This window comes from Molothrus aeneus, chromosome 5 (genome assembly GCF_037042795.1).
Source record: "Molothrus aeneus isolate 106 chromosome 5, BPBGC_Maene_1.0, whole genome shotgun sequence".
Classification (NCBI taxonomy): domain Eukaryota; kingdom Metazoa; phylum Chordata; class Aves; order Passeriformes; family Icteridae; genus Molothrus; species Molothrus aeneus.
In genome coordinates this window covers 46,220,136-46,240,761 of record NC_089650.1, presented here as the reverse complement: position 1 = coordinate 46,240,761, position 20,626 = coordinate 46,220,136, and the positions used below count along the sequence as shown (strand labels likewise).

The window sequence follows — 20,626 nt, the reverse complement described above, 5'->3', positions numbered from 1 at the left end:
TCCATTAAAAAAGTGCATAAGGAGAAATCAACCCTGCGTGTGCATGCCCACACACATTGCCTAAACTTTGGGAAAGAGTGTTATCCTCGAGGACTCTCCTCGAGAGTGCCTGCAAAAGCAGTGTCTGAGGCACTGCTTAAGCTTATCCAGTGCCTCAGACACTGCTTAACTTTAGCAGGTATGCATTAGTGCAAATTTCTGGCTGGCAGACTCTGCAGGAACAGTTGTTACTGCTCATGGTAGTTACATTTGTAGAACCGTTTTGTTGTTGGTGGGTTTTTTTAAAAGCAAACCCATCATGAATAAGGAGTTACTGGCTTGGTGAGTAAAAGAAAATCTAAAGGCAGTAATGAGATCACAGGAACACATAATAGACATGATTGAGTAGGGGTCTGCAAATACAAGTCCCAAAGAAGAGCTGACAAAAGTGATAAAGGAGTAGAGAGAGAACAGTTACCATGCAGCTCCTCACATAGCAAGACGCCTCCCTGTCCCAGACAGATAACTGCCTTACCTGGACAAAGACAACTTAGGGTTCAGTACCCAAAGGGTACCTCCTGACATATGCTACCCCCTGCATCCAGCAAAGAATGGAAACTCTCCTTAGCTTTCCTTTTGCTGCCAATTTATAGAAATTGTTTGGTGTTTTGTTGGTTTTTTTTGTTGTTTTTTTTTTCTGTCTTAAACTGCAGTGCTCCAATTAGTTACAATTTGGCTTTAGCCCTTCTAATTTTCTCCCTACATAACCTCACAACATCCTTTTAGTCCCAGATTGCCTGCCCCTCCTTACAGAGGCGAAGCACTCTCTTTTTTACTACTAAATCACAGAAATTTGTAAGCAATGCAGATATTTAATGTGCATATTGCTTAACAGCAATTTTCAGATTTACAGTCTGGCTACGCATACCTAGTGAGACACCATTAGCAATAAATTATTTTCATAGTTCTTAACCCCAGTGATAGGATTGTCAAACAAACAGGTGGCATTTGGTAAGTCAAGTTAATCCTACCTAACATGTTGGAAAGGTGATAAACATAATCAGTTCAGGCTTTCACATCAAGTTCCCGATCACACACTTGGGAGCACTAGAAACACTAGAAACATTTTGAAACTATTAATATGTATCTTTTATAGATATTAAGATATTATCAGAAAATACCTTTTTTAATGAAAATACATCTCTGTATTTATCACCTTTGTAAGCAATACACAGAGGAAAAATCTCTAGCTATTCACAATACTCTCTATTAATTTAGCAGTCCCTAAAACGTGGATCTATGTAAGGAACACTAAAAGCTTACTGAAGAGGAGAACAATTCTTACCGCCAAATATAAAATTATTCCATAGAACATAAATTTCCAGAAAAAGCATCGTCGAAGAGCATTAATGAGTTTGGGTTTCTTCTCTGAAGTTGCCAGCTCTCTGTCCCATTCTCTGAAAAGGAACCAAAACCAGAACTATTACATTGTTTGAGCAAACACACGAGTCTATGGCTGTGACATACTTCAATTCATTCAAATATATCCAAGGAGATTTAGCCAAGGTGGCTAAGGAAAGAAAGCTTTGCAGAGACCCCAAGATTCTGGCCTTCATAGACTTGATAAATCAATAGAAGTTCAAACCCAGTTCAGCCACATATTTGGTAGTTTTAAATACTTGGTCATACATCACCCTGCAGGGAATTACTTCATGAAAAGGTCACATTGTATGTTTTAAAGAAACCTGCTGTACTTAAAACCGGAGTACAATAATAGGCAAATAAACGTTTTGGAGCTCTTCCAATGTGCAAAAACACACCAACAAAGCATCAAAAATGTGACTTTTCTATTGCACAGCACTATTTTAAACCTTGCTGCTGCGACAATAACTTTCTTTTCAATAATAAATTGTAGACCAGAAGTAATGCTGTGTGCAGAGAACGTATGTTTTGTCAAAATTCAATTCACAGATTTAAACACTCCAGAGAATATCCTCAACTAACTATTTTATCAAATTTTCAACAGAATATTTGATAACCAGAATATTTCATTTGTAAACTATCAGAACACATTTAGCATACCAACGTTCTCTATAAATTCCACTGGTTGGTATCAGTGATGGAGAGACAGGGACAACTGAGTTGGATCAGAAGCCGATTTTTATTGAGAATACAAAGTGTTTATAAATGGTTTAACAGGTATGGTACTTATATAGGATTCCATTTTTGGTAACAATTTCCCATTGGTTACATATTCTTCAGGACATCAGTTACCTGGTAATCATGACAAAGTTTCATAACATGTCTCTTGGTCACTTCTACCCCAGGCAGCAGTTATCTCTGTCTGTCTCGCCCATGGTTTCTGCTCGATCAGGCCTGAGATATCAGGCTGCTTTATCAGTTCCATTTTACCCTCTGTCTTATCTCCCATAGTTTGGAATACTTATGCCACACTGCAATTAAAATTGACTGGATTGGCACAACAGTGCAGATGTAAGGTGCCCTGGAACATCAGTGAAAGCTACAACGTCAGTTGGAGAAGGAATGGGTTTAGGCACCTCTATTGTAAGAGTTAGTCACAAGTGCAGCACATTTTCTAAATTAAGACCAAACGAAATTGGGTAAAGAAGAGTGGAAACCTAAATGAGGAAAGTCAGAGTATGATTCCTGCAGAAACAATTAGTCTGTCAAGAGTGATATCAAAGGAAATTAAGAATGTTATTTCATTGAAGAAAAAAATAAACCAAGGTTTAACAAGGTTGTTTTCAGGAGAAAGAACAGCATTTCTGCTGTCTCCCTTTTCAGTGAACCAACATTGATACTCTGAGTCTAGCCTTGCTGAAATTGTGCAGGATCTGTTGCTCCAGCTCAATCCCTACAAACCTATGGTGCCTAATGGAATCCATTCAAGAATCCTCAAAGAGCTGGCTGGTGTCAGCAAAACCTCCCTCAATTTTTTAGCAGTCTTGAGAATCTGGAACAGTCCTAGCTGACCAAAAAACACTGTGCCTGTTTTCAAGAAGGGCAAGAAGGAGGACCCCAGAAAATACAACCCTGTCAGTCTCACTTCAGTGCCCAGAAAAATTATGGAGAAGATTATTCTGGGAGGTATTGAAAAACACCTGAAAGAGTGCAGTCATTGGTTACAGCCAGCATGGCTTCATGAGTGGAAACCTGATTTCCTTTTATAACAAGGTAACCCCACCCAGCTGACCAAGGGAAGCCAGTTGATGTAATCCCTTTAGATTTCAGCACAGCTTTTGATACTGTCTGTCACAGGATCCTTCTGGACAAAATGTCCAGCACTCAGCTGGATAAACACTTTATGTGATGGGTGAGCAACTGGCTCATGAGTCAGGCACAAAGGGTTACAGTGAATGGGGTGACATCAGACTGGTGATCTGACACTAGTGGGGTTCCACAGGGCTCCATCCTTGGCCCTGTGCTCTTCAACATCCTCATACAGGACTTGGACATTGTACAGGAAGGGGTTCTGAGCAAGATCACATACAATACAAAACTGGGAGTAGCTGTAGACTCCTTCAAGGGCAGGGAGGCCCTGCAGAGAGGCCCTGACAACACAGAGAGCAGGGCAATCACCAACCGTATGAAGTTCAACATCAGAAAGTGCCAGATTCTGCACCTGGGATGGGGCAGCTCTGGATGTATGGACAGACTGGGGAATGAGAGACTGCAAAGCAGTTCCACAGAAAGGGACCTGGGAGTCCTGGTCAATGGCCAGTTTAATTTGAGTCAGCAGTGCCCTGGCAGCCAGGAGGGCCTCCTGTGTCCTGGGGTGCATCAGGCACAACATCACCAGCCAGGCAAAGGAGGGGATTGTCCTGCTCTGCTCTGCACTCCTGCAGCCTCACTTGAAATATTGTGGGCAGTTTGGGGTGCTACAATATAAGAAAGACATAAAGTTATGAGAATGTCCAAAAGAGGACAATGAAGATGATGAAGGGCCTTGAGGGGAAGCCATGTGAGGAGAGGCTGAGGTCACTTGGCCTGTTCAGCCTGGAGGAGACTGAGGGGAGAGACCTCATTGCAGTCTGCAATTTCCTCATGAGGGGAACAGGAGGGGCAGACACTGATCTCTTCCCTGTGACCAGTGACAGGACCCAAGGGAATGGCCTGAAGTTCTGTCAGGGGAGATTTAGGTTGGATATTATGAAAAAGTTCTTCACCCAGAGGATGGTTGGTCAGTTGAACAGGTTCCCCAGGGAAGTGGTCACAGCATAAGCTTCTAACTCAGCGTATTCTGTGATTCTGTGATCAATGGCAGATATCACAGGTACCTGTATATAGTAATTTAGACCATGTGGGTTGTACATCTGGACCAGGGATCACAGTCATGTCCAAAGTACAACTGTGTGCAATCAGCTTGTACCCGACGCTATTCAAACATTTCATCCAAAAGCTTTGTAATGAAAATTGCATTGTTATTCCTGAAACAAATTTATTTAATTAACCATTCATACCTTTCCAGTTTTTCAGAAAGATTATCAGCAGAGTCTGCAGAAGGGATTTGATAAATATCTGAGAGCTCCAGCCGTCGTCTGTAACCCTTTTTCAAAATTGGGTTTGTCCATCTAAGCAAACATTGAAAACAAGAAAGTTAGAATTAAAAATATTCTAGCATTAATTCTGGAGTTGCCTTTGTCTCACCCTGTATATTTTCTCCACAGCATCCAAATATATCTAAGTGCACATGCATTCACATGCACACACATATATGACACAATATAGTGCAGCCCTGAATTATATTTACAAAACTATATTGACAAATATAATATTAAAAGAATAATTGTGAAACTCCTGCATTTTATAAGTTTTGAGGTCAGATCATGCCCCAAACTTCCTACTGAGTCCGCAGGAGACAAATGAACAGAAGATTGAAACCTTTGTACTCTATTTCCAAATATGCTATGTGCTGTGTCCATATAGTTGAATAATAAATCAGAACTGTAGTAAAGTGGACATGTACGTTTCATTCCCATCTGCTCTGCTCTGGGGAGATCCCTCCTGGAGTACTCAGCACAGGAGGGACAGGAACCTGCTGGAGCCAGTCCAGAGGAGGCCACGAAGAGGATTAGAAAGATGGAACACCTCTCCCTATGAAGAAAGGCTTGGAGAACCAAAATAGTTCACCTGGAGAAGAGATGGCTCCAGGGAAGTCTTAGAGTAGCCTTCCAGTACCTAAAGTGGGCCTCCAGGAGAGCTGGAGAGGAACTTTTTACAAGGCCATGTAATGACAGAACAAGGGGGAATGGCTTTAAACTGAAAGAGAGCAAGTTTAGATCAGATATTAGGAAGAAATTCCTTACTGGGAGGGTAGCCAGACACTGGCAGAGGTTGCCTAGAGAAGGTGGGGCTGCCCCATCCCTGGCAGTGTTCAAGGCCAGGCTGGATGAGGCTTGGAGAAACCTGGTCTATTGGAAAGTGTCCCTGCCCATGGTAGAGGGCTTGGAACCTGGCAGTCTTTAAGGTGCCTTCCAACGCAAGCCATTCCTCGATTCTACGACATCTTACACTGCAATACAACACAAATCTTGCACAGGACTCTTCTTAAGATCTTCATTGTGTCCATTATATACACATATTTTGCATTTGTTTTTTCAAATGTCATGTTTAAAATTTTACTACCAATTTATAGGGCATGCTGAGACAAAACAAAGCAGGAAAAGGCTACTCCAAATGGCTACTCTGTAGAGAAAACCTTTATAAGTAAGGACTAATTTTATCAAACAATTCAGCTCCAAAAAGGCCTATGAATCCCCAAGGACCAACTTATACTAAATTTTTCACCAGATTCTGTTCAGAAATCTTTTTGAAAGCAAAGGACTAGATTAAAACATAAAAACTGTTTTGAACTAGTGGTGTATACTGATACTAATGGTGTATTTTGAAACTACTTGAATTTCTGCTTTACTGTCATCAATGAAAAATATTTCCTTTAAAAAATGAAGTGCCTGCAAATTAAGTAGCTTGTGGTTGATTGCTATCATACTTCCATATGTAAACCAGTGTTTGTAAAACACTCAGCATGGTTCGTGATTATGATAAAATTCAGCAAATCCTCAATCATTTTGAAATTTTTGTTTTAAACTGCTTTTGTATACAACAGCTAAAAACCACAAAATATTTGCAATAACATTTTCCACAGTCACTCAGAAAATGCAAATAGCCTATTGGACATGCTTACCTGTATGCCTGAAAGAACATATGTCACACACACAAAGTAATCCACATTCTCAATTGCAGCCTCTGACGGTGCAAAGAAGTTGATACAAAGGTAAAAGTACATCATTGAACACTATAAAAGTGCAAAAGGGCTTTAACACAACAGATGAAAACTGCTTGTGTGCAACTTTGCGTACACACATGCACACTAACATTTACTTTAGTGAAGTTATGAATTGCATGAGATACCAGTCTATAATCCCCATAATTCAATAAAGCACCAAGATATTTCCCAAGTGCATGGTTATATCACACCCACTGCAAAGAGAACATGCTCTAAGAAATTGAAGGAATACCCTTCATTTTTTCAATTATAGTATGGTTTCAGATGAATCATATGACTTCTAGATCAGTCTTTCACACCATTGTGGCTGAGAAATAACAAGTGATTCATGGTACATTATAGGAGGGGAGTTAGGAGAGTCCACTTTGGAGAGTCATTGGACTCTTGTTTTACCATTTGGAGATGACAAAGCATCCATAAAATTTACAACTACTGGAAACAGGAGCCAATATTTTTCAGAGATAAAATGCATTAAAAGAAAACCTTTGAGTTTCATTAAACACTTAAATGAAAGTCTTTCATGATTACTGCAAATGGAATATCAGATATTGATTTTTATTTTACCAGCTCCTGAAGACAGAAAGGACCAGTCGCTATTGGCTTTGTGCATATCTTGTGGAGAACTAGCTAATCCTTGTCATTCAGGAACAGAAACTCTCATTAATTTCTGTTCTCAGCTTCCCCGATGTCCCGTGTATGTAGATATTTCAGTAATGACAGAATGAATACAAGTTATGGGACACAAAACCACTACTGCAGCTAATGCAAGGAATTCACAGTACTTCCTAGGCAACTTCTTTAATTCACAACACTGTAGCTAAGTAATAACCTTCCTAAGCCCCTTAATAATGCTTTGAGACTGCAATAAGCAATTCCCAACCTGACAAAAGATAAGTGCTTTACAGTTTCACTTTGTATGTTTTGAGAAAACATTTTTTATTGCACTGTTTCCCTCCACATGTTTGATTTTATTTATAGTTTTGATTAGCACCTACCCTGGCATTTTGCCACAGCCTGAACTAACAAAATGTGACTGCAGTTAGAAAGAGAGCTGAGTGGCTGTATTATCATTTGGGGAAGGCAGCACGCTTAGCAGATCTACTGTACCTCTAGAAATGTCTCTTGTTGTACTCTGTGCTTCACTCTGTGTTAACCAGGTGCATTTATCATTGCCATCAAAATTACATGGTCCCTGAAGTACCCTCCCCTCCCAAGTCAGAGTTTGATACAGCCTTATGCAGTCCTCATCTTCATCTCACTGCTCATCACAGTAGCTGCAACTGTGCTAGATAAACTCCTCCAGCCAGCTAAAGGAGCAGTTCTGACTTCTGCCCTGGGGACCTCCTAGTCTGCAGCCAGGTTCCTTCTGCAAGCTGCTGCCAGGGCTTGCACAGAGAGGTTCATCTCCCAGCTGCCCTGGCCTTGCTTGAAGTCCCACCCTAGCTAGATCTGGCCAATTTGTGTGCTGTGCCAAGTGGCTTCAGGTTGGAGTGGTAATCATGGGAGGAGTCGGCCTGACATGTGATGTTTGTCTCAAGGTGGATTTTCAACAGCTGCTTGAGTTGTGCAGTCAAGAACTGTGGGAGACCGTTTGTGTTTTATTGAAAGGACTATACAAGACCTAAAACAGACAAATATCTCATGAAAACCAATTTTTTGCCAGATTCCTATAGCATTCCTATAGCCATTATGTTCTAGATTCTTTGCAAAGATTTGAAATGCAAAATGACTATGAATTTCTTTTAAGTGGCAATATAATCTGTAGTTATCTATGTTTCCATAACACTAGGTGACATAGCTCAGAGTTTGTCAATGAATATGGCTCTTCTATTTTTTTGGCTTATTGGAAATAATTTGTTAGAGTTAATGCTGAGGTTTTTCCTGAGGTTGTTGAGAAATTTATTCTGAAAGGAAGAGAGCAAGAAGGAAGGGAAACAGATTGGCTTTACAGCATTATGTTAGCAAATGCCATCGGATTACTTGCTGGCATTTAATGAACCCTTTCACAGAGAAACCTGTAGTGCTGGGAGAGTTTTGCCACTAACTAGGAATGTTATTATGGGTACACACATGTGAAACCCAGCAGGGAACAAGTTTCAAGGATGTACAGTAGGAAAGAAGAAGGCAAGTTCCATGTCTATTATCTACTGCCTGTAGTAAAACAAACATGATGAAATTGATATGTAAATATCATGTATATAACATACTGTTTGGTAATTTCTAATGACCCTTTCTTTGTCATTTACTTAAGCAATATGCAACAGATTTCTTATTACAGCTATTGCTTTCTACTGCATGTTCAGACTTATCCCACTCAAATTGTATCAATAGGACAGATGTCTTTGGCTTTCTAGAGAGTATTAACACAGACAATTTGTCAATAGGATTTAACTCTCCCTTAAGGCTGCTTTACATGTCACTGAAGACAGGAGCATCTGTGTTGCTAAGCCAACTGCCCAGATCTTCTTCCTGAGCAGAGGAGTACCCATCAGGCTCTTCAGATCAAGAAGCACAGTTTGCTGAGACAGTAGCAGAACAGTGGTCTTGGTGCTGGGCTACCCAAGAGCAGCAAAAGACAGCAGTTTTCCTACAAGGATCACTGATCAAACTGCTGCCATTTCAACAGGTGCTCTGTGCACAACACAGCAACAGCTACTGAGCAGTGCAGAGGTCACCAGGGTTTCACTGCCCTCCACAAAGCATTAATACCTGTGCAAAATATAGTTAAGCATAGTGACTGCAACTTCTAGGGAACTGCACCTAAAATTCCATGGAGAGAGCAAGAAGAATGCCTCTGGTTTTAACTTATCCTTCTTCCTAACAATTAAGGGTGAGGTGGGGAGAGGCCAGGGAAGAAGGAACATCATCAAGCTGTAATTATGATGCTTTAGAGCCTAAGTTTTACAAGATATTTGTAGAGCCATGAATTCTTACCAACTGCAAGAAAAGGCTGAGGTACCATGTAGATCTCAGACATTCCCAAAGAGTCCCTCTGACCAGATTATGTCAGAGGCTCTGCACTCCCCTCCTCCCACAAAAGATACCCATCCCTCCATCAGCAGCAAATTCTAATTTGTTGCTTACTTTATACTGGAAGTGGCTCTGCTACACCCAATACTGCTTCTCCAGAAGTGTCTGCACCTCCAGCTGTCCTCTCTGAGTATCCTATAGTGCAGCTGTAAAAGGTGACCCCAGCTTTTTGTGATCCTTGCTAACAGATGGGATAAGCCAGCATGCCCATGGAGAACAGCAGCCTTATTCCTGCCCCTTGATTACCCTCAGCAGAGTAGGGTTGCAGATATTTTGTTTGAATAGTAACCTACTGAAATAGCATGTTATGTAGTCTGACAATTCTATTAACTTTAGCATGTCCTCCTTTGTAAACAACAGCAAAAAAATGCAATATAGTTTAATATTTAAATATAATTATTGCAGGGTGTCAACAAAAAGGTAAATGCAGACCCTACTGATTTCTGGTTTTTTGTTGTAGTTGTTTTCCCCCAGATCACAAAAATTAAGATTTTAATTTCTTCACTAATAAACAATTCTTCCCCATGAGAGGTTATTTGTCATGGAAAGTATTTAGCTGCAATATTATTGACTCTGCCACTAGCTGTGAGCATCACCATTTTAAGAATAATCAATGTTCTGCTGAAACCCCAGGATTTCAATAGCAAATCTTAATTAGGATTATGCCACAGAGATTCTTGGGGAAGTCTTGTCTTTTATGCCCAGTTTTTGTGAAGTGACACTTATTCAAATTATTATCTAATTGCTAATTTATTTTTTTAACAGAAATCAAGTACTTTTTAATATTTAATACTTAAATATTTACAATTAGTAAGGTAGTCAAAGTATTTCAGTTTGCAGAAGTACTTGAAGATATTTGAGACAAAACAAAGCACCTCAGGGGATAGGTTGTGCAAGATGGAAGGACAGAATATATTATTGTATTGCAATCTGTCAATTGTTTAGGTACCAAAGTCAAGTGTAAGATATGCTTCAAATATTTCTTTAGGAAAGCAAACAAAAAAGCAGTGGTGATGATGTGCTATGAGCAAGGTTTGCAAGGCTCTTTCAGCATACACCTACAGTTAGACTGACTAGGTGAGGATATTCATCCATCTTCACTCTTTTTCTCAATTATATATCCCTCAGCAAGAATAAAAGAAAGATTTCTTTTCTCCTAGTCCTTTGTAAGAACGAGGAACATAACAGAAAGTTTGCACCAAAACTGTTGAAGAGCAATGCTATTCATGATTTAATTGAATTTTAAAACCTTCCGGAAGTGTCATTAAGTGACAGCAACATATTTCACCTAATTTTAAAGATTTTAAAGATATGTTTCCTAAACAAATAACATAGAGTTGTGCATCAAGTGCAATGGCCCTTTCCAAAACTATGATTTGTTCCCACCCCAATGACTGATATGTGGTCAGGTATAAACAAACAAGTGAACAGAGTCACATTTTATTTAATTTTAATACCAGGGGTCAAAATGTAAATTACCATTACAGTAATATGGAATCAACCCTGAATTAGGTGTTGCTTCTCTTACTACTTGCTCTTTGCCATTTTCTCTGTATCCTGGTATTTGATGATGCTACTCCTTAGCATGATACTGGCAAATTAATGAGAAAATGCCTCATATCCTTTGATTTCCAAAACAGTCTTGGGCTTTGAGCAAAGCAACACTGGGGGACATTTGTGGTTTTTGTTTTTTGTATTTATTACCTATAGAGAAATAAAAGCATTCCTGAACTTACAGACTAACTTTAAAACTAGTTAAGTTGAAAGTTAAAGTGAGAGATCAGAATGACTCCAATACAACAAAGGTTCACATCCTTTATTTTAAAAGTTGGGGGCAAAAATAGAGGATAAATACCAGCATTAAAATATGGGAATGTACCTAAAACCAAGTACCTTTACCAGCTGTCACCTTGGATTTTCTCTTTCCGGTTTAAAATTAAAAGCTTCTGGTTTAGGCTTCTGAAAAACAATGCTGTTTCAAAATATGTGTCAAATACCTACTTATTCTCTTCTAATTTGGGGAGTTTCATGACAATACAGCCTTGGATTAGCTACTTGCTGACTGAAAGAGCTCATGCAGATCCTTTTCCTTCTAAGAGAGGGGCTGATCCATAAACAGCCTCTGAGTTCCTGCTTGTCTCACCCAGGCCTATCCCCATTCTCGTGGAAGGCAGTTGAAGTGCATCTACAAATTCACATGGCAAAATTTGGCAGTGTTTCAATGTCTCCTTGTATACTAGTTAATTTTCACCTTCAACTTACTTATTTCAGAGGACATAATGTTTTCAGGGGACAGGTTATTACCTGGATGTCAAGTTGGCACCATCCTGCCTCCACAACTACACCTACACATGTATGCTGCAAAGCTGGAGGGTGGGTAAAGAGAAAAAACATAAACCAAGACAACAGCAACAGGTAGAAACCTCTTGCAATAAATCACACTATTCTCACCACTTTGAAATTTAGAATATCCAAAAATGTAGACATTGAGAGACTCAGATTCTTCAGGATGAAAGAGGTGATAATTGTTCACTGCAGAAATATTCTGAAATAATTTTGTCACACCAGAAATACCCTTGTGCAATCAAAGTTCTGGACAGGAGATTTCAGGCAGATTGCACTCACTCCAGCACATGCTTCTAGGACAAACCACAATCGTTGTGTACCCCATTTTTTCTCTAAAGTATTAGTAAGGAAACTTCTTTTTAACACATCCTTTGTGCTATCTGCTTAGACTTCAAGATCTTCAAAACATACTTCCTTATCAAATATTTTGCTTAGTACAGAGGACTTCAAATTTCTGTCAGTGCATTTAGAAGCCTCTATAATACAGATAATAAATCTACTAACCATGTCATTGCCTACAGTATTGAAAAAAAATCAAGGATTTGGATGGATTATTTCTATCTCACCAAAATTAAATAATCATGTAGAAAATAACAAGGTACTGACAGGTCTGCAAATATTTCAAATGCTTGATAATTTATTTTGAACATCAAGATAGTAAGTCTTCTTCCTGCAGGAAGAAAACAGACTTTAAACACATTTCAGAAGTCAGATGCAACTTGATCTCAGCATCTGTGCTGTAGAGGTATAAAGCAGCCAGAGAAGATCCCTGTGCTACACAAGGTTTGCCTTTTTGGTCATTAGACCAAGGATACAGTAATAGGCTGAGCCAAGGACACAACTTAGCCTTATTTTTAAAGAAGGTATTCCTCTGACTGAAATTACTTGAAGTGTAGAATACTCTCCATCCTTTCTCCAGTTCACTTCAAGTTTCATACTTTACCTTGGAAGCAGCAATAGAAGTCAGATCTTCAGAAGGAGTCCAAAACCTGCATGCACATCTTTGAATCCTGTGACTTTCAGAAACTGACACCTTGCTGGTTTAGACAGCTCTGCAGGACTGGCACACCAGCAGGTCTCCAAGGACCACTTGTGGCAGCAGACAAATGATCAGGCAGCCTCACAGGGCCATAACCTGGGCTGCAGCTGCATCTGTGCTTGGTTACCACAAACAGCCAGGATTTACAATGCCTGGGGTCAGTGCAAGGCAGCTCGTCAGGGCTAGTGACATGCAGGGCCTTAAGAACACACTACAGAAACATTGCCCTGTAGAAGTGCCTAAGGTGGCTGCCCCAGAAAGTGAGGCATGACACTGTGCCATTCATCTGCTGCTGCACACAGAGGCTCCTTTTTCAAAGAGGAAAGATGACCAAAGTGCTATAGCTAGGTATTGATAAGGGAGGGTCCAAATATATATTGGTTATGACAATTTGCATACACTTGCCCTCCAGAGTGAAATTTATAGACATGAGTTAGGCATTTAAGCTTCCTATACAAAATTTGGAACATTTAGGAACTCAAAACAGTGTCAGGACAAATTTTGAGTTAAAATTTACACACTAAATGTTAAACTTTGCAAGGAAAACACAAGATTTTTCAATTCAAGAATGAAAATCCTAAGTAACTTGTCGCTGAATTCTAAGATACGCAGTTCAAGGATAGAGCAGGGACTGCCCAGGAAAGGGCTGGCTTTAGCTCCTTTTTCTGAAGGGAAACAATTTAATTTTCAGGAAAATGCCAGAAACTATCTTGTACAAGGCACTCTTAAACGTGAAATTATGACTGAATTAAGCTACAAAGAGTGATAGAATAACATTACTGTAGCGTACGGGCTGAGTACTTCCAAAACTTAAGTCCTGAATTTTCTTATCCACACTAAAGGTTATTAGCAGACTTCATAAGAAGCTCACACCAGGAATTAGGACCTGCAAAGAAGTTTTTTATTCAGAAGAGTACACAGTAATTCTTGATTTATGCTCTAAAGAGTAGCTGAGCCAGAGATAGAAAACTAAAACATCTTCACTGCCAAACGATGCTAACATTTCCTAGAAGAGGTGAGGTAGGGAATTGAATTCCTTTTCCTAGCCCTCACAACACACACAGGGCAAAAGAATGAATCCAACATTTATCCCATACTGGCTAAATTGTTCTAGCAACCCCTGGACAGCTGTGTAAATGTACAGATGCAAGAAGCAACCAGAGCAGATCTGATTGACTGAATCCATGAGAAGACTTGACACAAAAGCTGGGTTAGTTGGTATTTCTCATTTGTATTTAATAATGAATCAGGTACTAAAGTACTCGGTCTTGCCAAGTGTTGTCACGTTTGACAGGTACCAAAGCAAAGGTATGTGTTTAAAGAGTTGGATACAAGCACAAGGATTACTTTTTGAGAATTTGTATTTTTACATCTAAAGTTGCTTGTAAAAGAACAGTAATAAAATCAGAATTGTCTCACAGTTGCAGCCATTTCTGAAACTCCAGCAATAACTCCGTGCGCCAGTTCTCAGATAAAAATTGATTAATTAACAAGGCTTCCTGATCTCAGTTAATTTTGAATAAAAACTAGGTGATTGCAAAGTAGTCTGATATTGTTTGTGACAAAAGATATGGCCTTGACCCTGAATAACCCCAAAACTCCAAAATAAGTAATGGTTATAAAGACAAAAGTGAAGCTTCACAATGAAAATGAAGCTAAGCATGTGATGATCTGGCTATTCTGCATAAAACTCTGTTTTCTTTAAACAAGGTCAAAAGTTGCCCATGAACAGAAAGAATGTTTTGCGTGAGGTAGGGAACAAAAGAGATCAACTCTGAAAACGTAATAAAGAAAATACAGCAAAACACAAAAGAATCCCTGAAACCCCAAACTCTCAGTATCTAGTGTTTTCTGTTTTCTAAAGCGTCCCCCTAATGGAAGATCTCAAACCACTTGTTTTCACATTTGTTTCTTAACCACTAAAGCTCAGTTTTTAAACCAAAACTATTTAAAATTTAGAGTGAAAGTCAATTTCTAATTTTAAATACTTACTATCATGACCACTCCTAGCAAATTTTTTTGCCCCAGTAGTATCTCTATCACTAATACAACAAAAAGATAACACTTTCTATAAGATACTACTCTTTGTATACCAAGATATTTTCTCACTTTTTTTTGCATAAAGAATTAAGAAAAAAGGTCCAATCAATACTGAAATATGTATAAACTATTCAGTTATGAGCAGAGAGATACATTCTGACTTTAACACATTAAACCTGTCTCTCCTACCCAAACAGGATAGATTATGAAGCAATAAAACCTTGCCAATATGTTTACACACCTATAGCTGATAACAGCTTGTACAATATTAAATAGTAATATATTTATCAGCAAGATTCCCTGAATAATCATAGCTAATATTTTAACATCACATGTGCTAACATGATCTTCAACTTATCACATTATATTCAGATTGGTACTTCACACATAAATGCATTGCAGACTCTGATAAAAATTACTTCACTGAAATATGTACTGTGTTGTACTTGACAGCATCTATCTCATTGTCATTGAAAAAAGCAATCTCTCTCCATACACCTTTTTTCCATTTATTTACTCTAGTTAATATTCATCATTAAGATCTCCTTAACTTCACATATTTTATTATTATCACTTTGGTTACAGTCACTTGACCAAATGCTGGTATCGTAAAATGCATCATGCATCCTAAACATGATTAAACCAACATTCAATTGACTTAAACACTGTGATTTAAAAGATGAGCTCAGGCCTCAGGATGGTTAATTATGTACTTAATGAGCATGAACTGCATCTGGTTTCAAACATGGAAACTTTCACTACAGTAGGAATTAGACATGTGTTTGCTTTATCTTATTGGGTTTTTTCCTTCACACCTTCAACACCCTAGGTTCTAGGATGATAAATTTATAGAAGTTTATAAATAAAAAAAAATTGAATACAGCAAGTGGCCCCTTCAAGCTAATAAATTAGATACATACTTATTTCCTACAGATTTCTGTCTTATACTTCACAGGAGCACTGACTGAAGCATCATTTATAGAGAATTTATAATTGCTTACATCCCTGTCATGCATATCTCTGGTTCTAACAGTATATGGCAGCAAGCAAGGCTTCTTTCCCACTGCAGCACCATTGGAGAAAACTTATAGGATCACTACATTTACCTGGATGTTTGTGAAACTTTAGGAACAGATTATATTTGGGATTATTCCCCTCTATCATATCTGGCTAAAATGAGCCAAAGGAGGAGAGACAGGCAAACAGTGACTCATACAGAGTCCCATTAAGAAATTTTTAAAAACATACAGACCAACCTGCTGAAAGCTATCCCAAAAGCATTTAAAAGTGAGCCAAAAGCCCTCAGTTTTTCAGGCAGAGACCTCATGACAATGTTATAGTTATACTCCATGTGCTCTCACTTTAGTCATCATGTTCACATCTTACGCATGATTTCCTCCCGCCCTTCCTTGCCATGCAAGAGACCCTCCAGTAACAAAAGGGGGAACCAGCACTCTGGCAAAACCAGTGCTGTGTGGGCCAATGCCAAAAAGATTATTTGTTCTTTCCAGTTCACAGTGTCATTTCTAGTGATGTCACATAAGACATACTCAGCTTCCATATTGTCTTACAAAGTACATTGTGCCCAGGCACCGGTATTGGCTCCTTCTCCTTTTATTTGAAGTTTTTAGAAAGAAAAGGCACTAGGGAGTTAGTTTGTAAGAGAACATTTTCAAGGCTTGCAAGGAATTGTTTCCAGTAAGATCGTATATTGCACTTGCACATTGAGCAAATGCTATACACTCAAAGAGCAAAACAGAAGGAATCCTTGTTCTGAGAGCATTTCCCTTCTGCTCCCTACCACCCAACAATGTTCTCAAAGTTTACATGAAATAACAGATTAACTAGTTGAGCAACTACCAAAGGTTGCTCAAATTATGTCATAAATTCATCAGTTCGGGTCCAGCAAAGGTTTATGACACCTGACGGAGCCCATTCCCGGTGCTAAAACCTCAGCAACAACAACAAAAAAGAGTGATCTCATCAACCAGCGAGACTCCCACCGCTCTCCCCGCAGACCATTCCAGAGCTCACGGGCTCCCCGGTGCCCGGTTCCCCTCTCGGCGGAGTGGGCTGGGCTGGGCTGGGGGCGCGGAGCCCCCCTGAGCTCCCTGCCCGCCGCTGCCCAGCTCGGGCCCGCTGCCCCCGCCCGCACGCGTCCCGCACCGGGGCTCCCACCTGAAGAAAAGTTTGGAGAAGATGTTCGCCTTCTCCAGGGGAGACCTCTGCATGGTGAGGTGAGGTGCGATGAGATGCGGTGAGCGGGGAACCGGAGGCAGCCGCTAATCGCTGACGCCTCGCTCGCCCACTCCGCTCCTGCGGCTCTCCCACCTTATCCGCCCGGCCGCTCTGATGTCACCGTCCGCCTCCTGCCCCGGCCCCTCTCCCCGCCTCTGCTTTGCCCCGGTTCAAAGGCGGGCGGGCTGGGGCCCCAGCCCGTGCGCTGCCGCCGCCGCCGCTCCTCCCCCGCCTCCCCGCCGCGCCCGGCACCGCGCACCGGGCGCGCCCCGCCGCCCCCCCCGCACCCTCTCCTCCCCGGTTCCCCGAGGCTCTCGCCCAGCCCGTCACCTGCCGACTCAGCTTCCCGAGCCACCCCACCACGGTCCCCAGCCTCTCCCCAGCACGAATCCCCTCTGCTGACCAAGTGCCGAGGTGGGGAAAGCACCCTTCCCGATGGGCCTTCTGCCCTCTGTCCAGGGCAGCGGGGACAGCGCAGCGAGGACAGCCCCGGCGGGGCGTGGACACCCCCTCGCCCTGCCGAGCGCGCAGCTCCTCACCGCGGAGCCCGTCCCGGCACACGGGGCGCCTGTTGCAGCCCACCGAGACCCGCGGGGGCCGAGGCGGCTTTTGGCCTCGGTGGGTATCCGCGGCCAGGAGCCCCCGTCCGCCGCCCCTACGCCTGTGCGGGCCCGAGGGCGAGCGTGGCTGCACACGGGCACAAGGCAGAGGGAGGGCGGTCAGCCCGGGGAAGGGTGCGGGGCAAGCGCGATCATACCCACTTTAAAGTACACTTGGTTCAGTTGTTCGAGTTCTCTGTCAGGCCCGTACCTGAACTGAGACGGTGGGAACTGAAGTTTTATCTTTAGTAAGTTATATCTTTATTAAGTTATATCTTTAGTAAGTAAGTAATCAAACGCCCAGATCTAAACTAAGGCTATTTCTGAAGCTTTATATGTGTGCCATACAAACAAAATCACTGCTTTAATGGCACACAACAGAAAGCATACTTGAGAGAGACAAAGATGACAAGAAGCAAGAAAAAAGAATATGTGATTTAATTCTGTACAGGATTTTATTTTATTTGCTGCTTTGTTTTGATATTTACACACTCCAGTGTCCTTTCATTTCTGTAACTTAAAAAGATACTAATGGAGAAGACCATGCTTTCTTAATCACGCAGACGCTGCCCTCTAAACTGGCTCTATAAAGAAGCGAACGAACTTCTCCAGGGACTTATAGCTTGCGCTACAATTTAACCAGCTGTTACTCTTTCCAAACTTCCAGACACTTTATTTCAAAGTTTCTCGCTACACCCCGCTGTGCTTTCCTAAAGAATTTCACTTTGCCTTGACATTTCTTCCTCGTAGATCGCGGAGCCAACAAGTGCCCTCTTACCCTGTCACCGCACCGGGCTCCTTTGTGTCTCAGACCTCCCTCGAATCCTTCCCGATTCTGCTTTATTAATGACAAAACCAGTAAGAAACGCGGGCAAGCAGGACTCCAGGAAACTGTCCGCGTTTTATCATGTCCTCAGACAATACGTAGAGGCAGGGCTCAATCCGCCCAGGCTCCAGGACAGCAGCGCGGAGCCCTTCGGCATCCTGCCACCTAGTGGAGCCGGGCCCGGAGCGCCAGCGCATCCCGCATCGCATCCCGCACCGCAATGCACCCCCTACTGCACCGCACCCCGCACCGCGCACTGCAATGCACCCCCTACTGCACCGCACCCCGCACCGCGCACCGCAATGCACCCCCTACTGCACCGCACCCCGCACCGCGCACCGCAATGCACCCCCTACTGCACTGCGCACCGCACCGCGCACTGCAGTGCACCCTACACTGAACTGGGCACTGCATCCCGCACCGCACCGCGCACCACAATGCACCCCCTATTGCACCGCACCGCGCACTGCAATGCACCCCCTACTGCACCGCACCCTGCACCACAATGCACCCTACACTGAACTGGGCACTGCACTGCATCCCGCACCGCACCGCGGCAGCCGGGAGAAGGCGGGATCAGCTTCTCCGGGCGTACGGTGCTGGGCACCTGAAAGGCACCTCCCGCCACAGCCTGCCAGCCCCCAGCCCCTCCAGAGTTCAGGGAGCTTAAGTAGGAACACGAACCAGGATTCAAATTCCCCCTCTGCTTGAGCCGGGGCAAGGCTGGGATCGCACATGCTCCATCGGCTTCTGAGAGAAGTTCTTTGGGTAGGCCCTGATATGCAGATCACCTAGATCTACCAAATTTTTTCACTTCACTAAAAAAATGGTGAAATGTTAATTTAAAGACAGAATCAGAGAATCAACTTTGTTGGAGAAGACCTTTGAGATCAGCGGGTCAGACTGGAAACCCATCCTTCGAAACAGTACACACTAGCCTGCTACAAGCTCTTCTCCTTCCAAGCCTTTGCATCTCTGGTACAAGTGAATAAAGCAGAAACCTAGCAGGGGATTAGACTTTTTTTTTTAATTTACATTAGAAAGTGAGGTATGTCAGTCATTTGAAACCATTAGTAGATCAGGTCCAAACTAGTTAAAATGTCAATTGGTAATGAAGTATTCTTCATAACAGTATCTCCCTGTGGCTATTACCATAAGAGCTGATTTGCACACAAGTAGCAAATTTGGGACTAACAAAGACATCCCATCAATCATCACTGATTATGTAATTTTTCTTACATGAAAAATTCCACGAACTTTCCCTAATTTTGAACACTTCTTTTCTAAACTTAGAATATTTCTTTGCCTACTTTCTTAAGTACCAGCTATGGTTCATCAAAACCCATGGAGCGATGACTTCCCTGCTCTGTGATCCAAAAGTTTTGCAAATAAATCAGATACTTTCACATTCACACATCCCTCAGTCAAAAACTCCTAAACTCTTGGTTTTGTTTTACATATTTATTGTCATTTTTCTCTCACGTATCCACAAAGCTTCCACTGGTACATTTCCTTGCTTATTTCAGAGTCCTAACCTTCCCAGGGATCTTGAACATACTCAGCTGACATGAACGTAAAACTTGTCATTAGCGTTACTGTGAGTAGGAATAAACTGTAATATTTCTGTTCTTCTCTAGGGACTGAAATACCTCCAACTTAAGTATTATCTATGCATTTCATTTAAATGAACTTCTTTCACTTTTACAGAAATGCAAATTGATACAACAGATTCCTTTAGATGTATCCACATCCACCATCTATTGGACTTTACTTTGAAGAAAGCACAGTGAGGCTGAGTTAGACAGCCAGGCACGAGAACGGGAGGATGAGTAGAGTTGGCCCCCTGTGCCATCCCAGGCATGAGTATGTGAGCAGAGCTGGCTCCTTGTGCCATCCCAGGGATGAATAGTGAGTAAAGCTGGCTCCCTGTGCCATCCCAGGGATGAATAGTGAGTAGAGCTGGCTCCTTGTGTTATTCCAGGGATGAATAGTGAGTAGAGCTGGCTCCTTGTGTTATTCCAGGGATGAATAGTGAGTAGAGCTGGCTCCCTGTGCCATCCCAGGGATGAATAGTGAGTAGAGCTGGCTCCCTGTGCTATCCCAGGGATGAATAGTGAGTAGAGCTGGCTCCCTGTGCCATCCCAGGGATGAATAGTGAGTAGAGCTGGCTCCTTGTGTTATTCCAGGGATGAATAGTGAGTAGAGCTGGCTCCCTGTGCTAT

General features: G+C 41.8%; 1 protein-coding gene across 1 annotated transcript in view; it reads right to left on the bottom strand.

The window, feature by feature from the left end:
• Positions 1–16,972, bottom strand: part of CFTR (CF transmembrane conductance regulator) — an 87,939-nt gene extending 70,967 nt beyond the window's left edge. The window contains exons 1-3 of the mRNA XM_066550207.1: positions 16,920–16,972; positions 4,461–4,571; positions 1,325–1,436 (exon numbers count right to left, since the gene is read on the bottom strand). Of these exons, the coding sequence (XP_066406304.1) occupies positions 1,325–1,436; positions 4,461–4,571; positions 16,920–16,972 (276 nt within the window). The remainder of the gene's footprint in view (positions 1–1,324; positions 1,437–4,460; positions 4,572–16,919) is intronic.
• Between the last annotated feature and the right edge of the window lie 3,654 nt (positions 16,973–20,626).